General features: G+C 43.0%; 1 protein-coding gene across 1 annotated transcript; it reads right to left on the bottom strand.

Moving 5' to 3' along the window:
- Positions 1–6,975: 6,975 nt before the first annotated feature.
- On the bottom strand, positions 6,976–9,014 carry LOC138369862 (complement C1q-like protein 4). The gene is made up of 5 exons (XM_069333604.1): positions 8,894–9,014; positions 8,353–8,510; positions 7,535–7,607; positions 7,296–7,414; positions 6,976–7,219 (listed from the first exon to the last, which is right to left on the bottom strand). Exons 2-5 carry the CDS (start codon positions 8,508–8,510, stop codon positions 7,018–7,020), a joined length of 552 nt encoding a protein of 183 aa, XP_069189705.1. The 5' UTR covers positions 8,894–9,014; the 3' UTR covers positions 6,976–7,017.
- Positions 9,015–9,535: the final 521 nt, after the last annotated feature.

Here is a 9,535-nt window from a genome sequence, read left to right on the forward strand (position 1 = left end):
CAGTTTCCTGCTTGGCTGCCTTATCCTGCCTTGGCGAGACCTCTGTTCGGGTCTCGATGAACGCTCAATTGAATGCCAGTGTTGGCACTATTCTCCTCCCGCCCCATGTTGCGAACGGTGTTCGGAATCTGCATGACTATCACGATGATATTCTGCATATCCTCCTTGCCCAGGGCTATTCTGTCCTCCAGGTAGACACGTTTACTCGTCCCCCTCGTGGTCGTCGCCGTCAACCCCTTCGGGATGTGAAGATTACCTTTGATGGTAGGACCCTTCCACCCTCTGTCATTCTTGCTGGTGCCAGGTGCTCTGTCCAGGAGTACATTCCTTCTCCTCGGCTCTGCAACAAGTGCTGGAGTTTTGGGCATTGTGCCCTCCTCAGTTTCGCAAGTTTCCAGGCCTTGGACTCGGACACCTCCACCACCTCACCTGCTCCTTTGCGTCCTGAGCCAGTGCGTCTTCCTCCAGGTTTTCCGTCTGGTGTTTCCTTTCTTCCTTCCCAGTTTTCCCTCGTCTCCTGTGCCCTCATTCCCTTCTTACCCCAATCCTTCTTCTCAATCCTCCCTTCTTTCTCTGACCCTCCACACCGCCTGTCTGTTCATACCCGTTGTCCATCCTCCTCCCAGGAATCATGTTTACCGTTCCCGTTGTCCTTCTGTTGAAACTATAGAGGCTGTCGCTCAGTACATTGCTGCTAGTTACACCTGACTCTTTACGTCACAAACGTGAGCCTGGCTTCTCTCCTTCTTCCTCCCCGGCGGGTAAGAAGGCCCTGCTCTTCCTCACCTTCCGAATCTGACTATCCCTGCATCCTCTCCAATTTCGGAGGTTGAGTTCCCTGTCCCAGCTGTGGAACTTCCCATGGTCCTTGATTCTCTCTTGGATGCTGCCCTTGAAGAGGAGCGCTCCCCTGTTTGTCTCCCTGGTTCCCTTGACAGCCCATCTCCGGTGACTCATCCCACTCCGGACTCTGTCAGTCCGCCGTCGGTCATTCCCACCGCTCCATCGACTCCATCGTCCTTGCTTGAGTTACCAATGCCCCGTAACCACGGTTTCACTGATCCTGATCTTGCTTAGTGTGTTCTATACTGTGTTCTCTTTTGCATTTGTTTCTCCCTTGCTCTCTGTTTTTGTTCTGTCTATTTTCGACAATGTCTATTCTTTAATGGAATATTCGTTTTTTTTTTTTTGCCAACTTCCACTTCAACTTCTGATAATGCAGGTTTCACCGTTTTGTGTTTGTCTCCAGGAGCTGATGCGTGGTGCTCGTTCTGGTCGCTCGTGGTTACTCCTTTCATTCTTCTCCTCCAGCCTTTGCTGGGCCCCATACCTCTAGTGCTTTCTTGATCTGTCATGATATTCCCACGGTCCCCCTACTTTTCCAGTTGCACATTCAGTGTTCTGAGGATCTTATCTTTATGAGTAAATGGTATACAGTCTGTTCCATTTATCTCCCTTCAAATGTCCCACTTTCTCTTCCTGATCTTAAACACCTGTTTGACTTCTTACCTGAGCCTGTGCTCCTGTTTGGTGACTTTTAACTTTCGGCATACCCTCTGGGGAGATGTTGTGACGAACATCCGGGGTGGCGTTCTTGAACCATTTGTCCTCTCCTCTGCTCTGTCTCTTCTGAATGTTGACTCCCGCACTCACATTCTCTCCACTCTTGTTCTTGCTCTCTGCTAGTCTTCTCTTTATTTAGATTTCACATGGAAGAAACACCGACGTCGATAGACGGTTGCTTCTTTTGTTTTGTTTCGGAAGGAGTGAGTGCAGTGGCCCATAGGACCATCCGTACAGCTAAACGTGAGAGTTGCAAATCTTATGTCTCCACCATTACAATGTTCGACACTCCTCTGCCCCAGATCTGGAAGAAATTCCGTGAGAAAATACGTGAATTTGTTGCAGATGTCTCACCAGTCCTTCACTGCCTTGTTTCTATTGTGGTGGATCCAGTGTCGGTCGCGATCGAATTGGGCTCCAATTTTCCATTGTTGTCTCCGGTTCTCATCTTCCTCCATCTTCTCTATCTTGTAAGGCCCTTCTTAAATCTTGTCCCATAGATTTTCGGAGGCATCTCCAGCTTCTCTATAACGATACCTTCTCTCTCTCTCTCTCTCCAAACTCCAGTCTGCCCATGACCCTCTGCGGTTCTACGGCCACGGCGTCAGATGATATTCATTATGAGATGCTTCGCAATTTCCCTCCATGCACCCCAACTACTTAGGATGAACTGTAGAGCGACGGTAGAGCTTCATACAGGTCGGCGTTCAATCCCCGACCTTCCATGTGATTGGGCACCATTCCTTCCCCCGTCCCATCCTAAATCCTTATCCTGACCCCACCCAAGTGCTATATAGTCGTAATGGCTTGGCGCTTTCCCCTGATATTTCCCTGCCTCCGCCATGCACATTTCAGTATTTACTGAATCTGAATAACTGTATCTGGGAGTTGTTGTCAGTCTCTGAGGACTGGCTTGAGGTGGTTATTCTTCCTATTCGGAAACCAGGTCTCCTAGGGACCTCACTCTAAAGACTTCCGTCCCATTGCCCTCATGAGCTGTGTCTGCAAATTCTTTGAACGTATGGTCAATGTCCGTCTGATGTGGTTCTTGTAACACAATCACTACCTCTCCCCTTCTCAATTTGGCTTTCGCAAATGACGCAGCACGACTAATGTCTTAGTGAACTTGGAGGTCTATAGTAATACTGCATTTGCTGCGAAGACCTCCGTTGTTGCTGCTGACCTTTTTGACATGGAAAAGGCTTATGATACCATCTAGAGATACTATATTCTGCCCCAACTCCATTTTTTTGGCCTTCGTGGGTAATCTACCTCACTTCCTACAAGGCTTCAAGGTTCCTCTAGTTGTTCCTTTAGAGTGAGGCTTGGTACCACTCTGCCTTTTTTCATCATTACGAAGATGTACCCTAAGGTAGTGTTATGAGCACTACTCTTTTTCCTGGTTGCCCTCAATGGTCTTCTTTCCTCCCTTCCCTCTGGTATCTTATGTCTCTATGTTGTCGAGCTTACACTTTGCTGTCGAGGTGATGATTCGCCTTTCCTCCAACGGCAACTTCAACTTGCAGTTGATGACGTGTCGTCCTGGGTCACTAATCATGGCTTCAAGTTCTCTACAACTAAACCTTGAGCTATGAATTTACCCAGAAGCAGGATGTTTTTCGTCTCCTTTGTCGCTTTATGACAATCCCCCTTTTTTACAAAGATTCTACTAAGCTTTTGGGGTTAATTTTTCTCACTCGTTTGTCTTGGTCGCTCCATATCTCTTACCTCAAAGTTGAAAGCTCTAAGGCCCTTAACTTACTTAAGGTCATGTCCCATACTTCTTTGAGAGCTGATAGGCACACGCTCCTCTCTTTACCTTCCTCTCTCGTGTTTTCTAAACATGTTTATGGTTGTTATGCTTACTCATCTGCATGTTCCTCCTACTCTTCGCCATGTTGATGCCCTGCACCATATTGGGTTACACCTCAGCTCTGGTGTCTTTTGTTCAACCTACCTTAAGTCTGTATGTTCAAACCGGCTTCCTGTCTCTACAGGATAGCCGTGTTACCAAAATTTTCCTCGTGTCGATCCATCCTTGCCCCCATGGAAGGTCCCTCTTCCTATGTTTTGTAACACCCTGACCCACGTGACTTAAGCTATTCTCCCCACCCCCTACAATTCTGAAAAGTCTTTTCCTTGCACACGTTTCTTCACACTCCATCTCCATTTTTGTCTTCAAAGATGGGTCTAAGTCTGCAGAAGGTGTAGGCTACTGTGTTGTTTTTCCTGAACATCTATATGTGTTGTCTGCCTCCAGAGACTATCATCCTCACGTCAGAACTTTATGCTATTTTGCATGCTCTTTGTCAACTGCTTTCTCGCTGACAATCTTCCTTTGTTGCTATAGTTGACTCTCACAGTGCCCTCATGGCTCTGGCGTCCTTTAATCCAGTTCATTCTGTGGTAGTCGAAATTCAACATTGACTGATTCTTATCTCCAGCGGATTTAAAACGGGAGTTTTACTGGGTTCTCAGCCATATTGGTTTGTCCTTAAATGAGCGTGTGGATGCTGCCGCTAAGGAGGTTATTCGCATTTGTCCAATCTCCCGTAAACGTTTTCTTTATTCTGACTTCTACCCAGTTATTCATTCCTCACTCCTTGTCCATTGATCGTTGGTCTTCTTTTACTAGTAACACACTGTATGCTTTAAAGGGTAGCGTGTCCCCAATGTCCTCCTTCCTACTACAGTAACCGGCAGTGGGAAATGGGTCTGGCAAGGTTACGTATTGGTCATACACGTTTAAATCACAGGCACTTAATGAAGTGCCGCCTTGCTCTTTATTGTCCATACTCCACTGTCCTTCTTACGGTCGTGCATATCCTTGTTGAATGTCTGGACCTCTAGGACGTACGATAGTGATGATTTGCGAATGGTCTTGAAGACCATTCTCTCGCCCCTCTTTTGGGGGATTCACCTTCCTGAGGTCCCACTGAGGTTCAAGGTTCTGTTGAGTACTTCCCGGGTGGTGTTATGCTTCTGCCTGGGCAGCTGATGGATAGATAGTTGTGTGTTCCCTTTAACTTTCCCGATGGCCCCCCATCTTTCTTGTGCCTGTTAATTACCTTCGTTCCTTGGGGGACTAAGTGGCGTTTTGAGTCGATGCTTCGCCGCCACAGGGTCGTAGTGTTCACCCAAGAGCAAAATGTCCGGGATGTGAGCATGCTGCATGGGTTGTCCCGTTAGGTACCCAACCCGTTCTCGCAAATTTAATAAGTCAATATTGACTTATTAACTACGTGCATAGGTGATATACTAAACATAATAGATACCCTTAAAAAGATTCATCGAAAACACCGACCTTACCTAACCTTGTTAGTATCTTAAGATAAGCATCTTATTGCTTCGTAATTACAATTATTACCTAACCTATAATAGGTATAGGATAAGTAATAATTGTAAATACGAAGCAATAAGATGCTTATCTTAAGATACTAACAAGGTTAGGTAAGGTCGGTGTTTTCTATGAATCTTTTTAAGGGTATCTATGTTTAGTATATCACCTATGCACGTAGTTAATAAGTCAATATTGACTTTACGAATTTGCGAGAACGGGTTGAGGTACCAAGTGTTGTTGAATCCATCTAGGGTGTTGAAAGGGGGGTATGTGGGTTCTTATTTTCAAAAGGCTCCGATTTCCAAAAGGGCGTTTGGTTATAAATAGGAGCTGTCTCGTGTGGGCCAATAGGTCTTTTGCAGTTACCTTTATTCTTATGTTCTTCGTATGTTCTTATTTGTATTACATTGGAGATGGACGATGAAGGACGGATTCTGTTTGTGTGGATCTCAGAACTGAGGTCGGCGATACCGTTGTTAAATGTTTGTTCCCTCTAGGTCTGCAAGGCGGCAGGAAACGGAGGCTTTCTTTGCTATTGAGGTATTACAGTTTGAGGCATGATACTCTGTCCATATTTTTTTTTTTTTTTGGGGGGGGGGGGGGGGGGAGGGATTTGAACTGTGCTACGTTGGCTCGGGACTGTAGTAGACTTTCGTCTGGCAATGTGTCCCCTGCTTTGTTTGAAACCCGTGCTTGGTGTTGTGGGATTCGGGATCTAGTGGTGGTGCATGAGGTTGCTTTGGAGTTTAGCTTTATCTCCAGCAGTTCATGTTCTTGGCTCAATAGGTTTTATGTTCATAGATTGGAGGGGGATGTGAACTCCTTTCTTACGGTTCCGGTTGCTTTTTCTGACCACAGTATGGAGGTTGCAGAGGTTGGTGCTCTGAGCCAGGTGAGGATGGGGGAGGGATTGGCGGAAACTTTTGTAGTTTGGTGCAGTGTCTCGACGTTTGTAATCATGTTCGGTGGGCCTGGATGGTCGAACGTAAACGGTGGTTTCCTTGCTTCTTACACTGAGACTTTTCTGTGGGCGAATGTAGGCGGCCTTTTCTTAATATTGCGTTACCTTCAGGTTACCTTGAGGTTCTTCCGGGGCTTAGCGTCCCACGGCCCGGTCGTCGACCAGGCCTAGTTGCTGGACTGATCAACCAGGCTGTTAGACACGTCAGACTGCGAGCAGCCGCACGAGTTACAGCCTGGTTGATCAGTTATCCTTTGGAGGTGCTTATCCAGTTCTCTTAACACTGAGGGGTCGGCCAGTTATACCCCTTATGTGTAGTGGAAGCGTGTTGAACAGTCTCTGATGTTGATAGAGTTCTCTCTCAGAGTACCTGTTGCACCTCCAGCCATGTTTTCTGGTCTCATGTGATGTTATTTCTGTGTGAAGGTTTAGGACCAGCCCCTCTATTTTCAACGTGTAAATTATTATGCATCTCTGCATTATCTCTCTTATCTGTATTATGTGTTCCCAGGGTTCCTCCCCAGGTTTGATGATTTATTCTTGTGAGAGAAGGCAATTTAAAAAACGCTAAACCTGATTAGACATGGCACAACAGGTGGAAATCTGTCTTACAAATTCGAGATTACAGTAGCCAAGGCAAATAGTGAATAGACCTGTAGTCATTTGCAGTAGTAAATTTAATTAGTTAAAGAAATTAACCAATTGTTTATTTCAATCCCCATTATCAAGATTTGGAGTACTAGATCAGCAATAAGACAAAGGCGCAAATTGTCTTCAGTACATGCAAGTAACGTGACAGGAAATTTAAAAAAAAATGTCAAAGGAATAGAGGAGAAAAAAAAAAAAAAAAAAAAAAAAAAAAAAACTAGTCATGAATTTTTTTATGACATACGGGTCAGATGCAGAGAGGAGAAAGCACGTGAATTCTTTCCTAGTTTAGTGTTTGCACGAGTTGGAGAAGCATTAATCCCAGAGGTAAGGACCGTAACAAATTTTGAGACCAAAGTCATTTATCCGGATAATTAGACAAACCCCAGCCATTATCGTCAAACTATAGCTAACCCTTAGTAGGAACCAAAGAGTAGACCAAAGTATTAAAAAGGCTAAATAATTATTTCTATATATTACCATCTTTTAATCTCTAAAAAAATACTTAAATATGATAAACAAGGAAGCCAGTGAATGTGGTGTAGGTCTCGTTGAAGGGGTGGTCGTAGATCATGCCCTCCTGCAGCTCCAGGTACACCACGTCACCACGGTGGAGCTCCAGGAAAGCAGAGTTCGATGCATGTTCAAAATGGCTTAGCGTTCCATACGCATTCACTTGGGGAACTTTGTTCTTCATCAGCGCCATCCTGAATAAAGGAAGATTGATTAATCTTGTTGCCATTATATAAATAGCAATACAACTACCTCAAATTGGATACTTACGTGAAGTCGCTACTGTTGCCACCAACAGCGTTAAAGGTTAAGAAATAACCTCCATCAGCTGGTACCACGAACTCGCTGGAGTTTTGGTGCCAGGCTTCACCAGCATTAGTTACGACCTCCTGTAGAGATCAGAGTTTTATAATAAGACTAAAATTTTATTTAAGCTAGCAAGGGATTAAAAAAAATTATATTAAATATATATTATACAAGTTACACATCGTTTTATATATAATCTATACCTGAAATCTTACTGTAGCTGGTAGGCTCAGAGTCAAGTTTGCGGCTTTCTTCACCGAGAAGGCGACGTCACCTCTAAAGAATAAGATTCAAGTACATAAATCTTACGATTTAATAAAGAACAGTCCAAACTGGTAATATGGCTAATTTTAGACTAGATTAACTTTAGCCATGTTAAAAAAAAAAAAAAAAAAAAAAAAAAAAAAAAAAAAAACCTATAGAATGAAAACAAACCAAGAGATACGCCCGGAAAAGGTTAAGTATAACGTCATTTACAATTATATTCTTTGCACTACTTTAACAGTAACTACGAAGTTATTTTACCGAAAAAATTTGATTAGAGACCATAGATACCATTGAAGATAATTTTTAAGACAATGAAGTTAAAGCTTTAAGCGGCAAGAAATGTTGCAGACACTTCTCTACCGAATAGTAACGTTTTTTAGACTAGAACTTTAAAAGTACATATTGGAGTCCAGATTCTTTGGAGAAGAGCTTTTTATTCTTAAGTAAATTGCAGTTGGAAGGTAAAACTGGAATCCTTTTTTAATGTGTTAGCACAGGTAGTGCGCTTTTTTGTGTACAATAATGATCAATGCAAATTAATAGTATATGTAAAGCTTAGTGGACATGTCATTTTATGCCATGAATGAGGTAGTTTAATGAAGTTTGAGTCAGTTCCGTTTAAGATAAAGTTTGGCAATTCATACTCCGAGTCACTAGCATCGAGTTACAAACCATGCCATGATTTAAGGAGATCAGGGTAAATTTTCTTGGGAAAACACGAAGATCTGTAAAGGTCAAACATTCACATACTTACCCAATAGCTGAAGCAGGCAATGTCGCGTTTATATTAATCGTGGGTGGCGGTACAGTCACCATTGGACGAGGCCTGAAGCCTGTCTCTGATGGGACAGTTACGTCATCCTGTGTACTGATGGCCAATAACGCTGCCATTATGAAACAACGAGGCAACATCTAAATGAAGATAATTACAGTGAAGTTAATGTAGTGTAGTGACTGTTTTAGTCAAAGTTTTATTAGCAATTATTTTGGATGTAAACGGTATCAAGCCCTTAAGCAGAGTAGTTCATTCAGAGAACTAAATTACTTTCAATTCATGCTTTAAAGCGAGTTGACAATCCACGTAAAGCGATTCATGAATTTTTACCTATAAGCAGCACCTAAACATCTAAGGAATGAATAATTACTACTTCCATTACGTAAAAACTTTACACAAGTTATGTACCCAGAACACTAATTTTTAATAATAGTAATACAAAAATTCATTCCAAAGAAACTATAGCCCAACTATAAACTAAATTTTAAACAGTAAACTAAGAAAACCAAAACTTCCTCACGTTCGTCTGTTAGATGACTAGTTTATATAACCAGGAACGGAAGCAAGACACCAACTGAGTGGACAGACCTCAGCCCGGCTATTTATACCCCCTGATCAAGTGCCAGCTGCACGATGCTGAGTGTTGCAGTGGTGGAGTAAACTGCCAACTACCATTTATTTGATCAGGTACAGTTAGAGGTACCGTGGGAGGGTTATTTTAGATCACCAAAATAGCTTGCTGACCAACCAGCAAAGTTTACCCTGAACATTGTCCAGGACAAAAGTCAACTGTAAATATTCACCGAGAAGTGGGGTAAACCCGGTGTATATATCCTGTTTAGTTGGGTTTGGAGTTTAACCTAAGAACAACCAGCTGCTGCAAGGTCACTAAGGCTATAACAATAATAAGTATACTTTAGTATTCATCATTGTTCAGGACTAAAGTTCAAAGTGTATATACACCGAGAAGTTGAATATCTCGTAGTGTTTATACTACAATATATCCCTGTGTAGCATCTTTATAGGTGGTATACAAAAACACGCACTTATTCAAATGGAATGTTGTGTCAAAATTTCAAAGTAATAGGTGAAGAACTTTTGGAGATTACAGCATGTGTTTCTCTTACGTCCAGCAGATGGCTCTCTTTTTCAAAAAGGCATG

The sequence above is a fragment of the Procambarus clarkii genome, chromosome 30, assembly GCF_040958095.1.
Source record: "Procambarus clarkii isolate CNS0578487 chromosome 30, FALCON_Pclarkii_2.0, whole genome shotgun sequence".
NCBI lineage: Eukaryota > Metazoa > Arthropoda > Malacostraca > Decapoda > Cambaridae > Procambarus > Procambarus clarkii.

Coding starts and splice junctions, on each gene's coding strand:
- LOC138369862 (XM_069333604.1), bottom strand. CDS start 8,510: ATGTTGCCTCGTTGTTTCATAATGGCAGCGTTATTGGCCATCAGTACA. Junction 7,608..8,352: donor TTGCCTGCTTCAGCTATTGG/GTAAGTATGTGA, acceptor CTTATTCTTTAG/AGGTGACGTCGCCTTCTCGG. Junction 7,415..7,534: donor CAGCTACAGTAAGATTTCAG/GTATAGATTATA, acceptor TGATCTCTACAG/GAGGTCGTAACTAATGCTGG.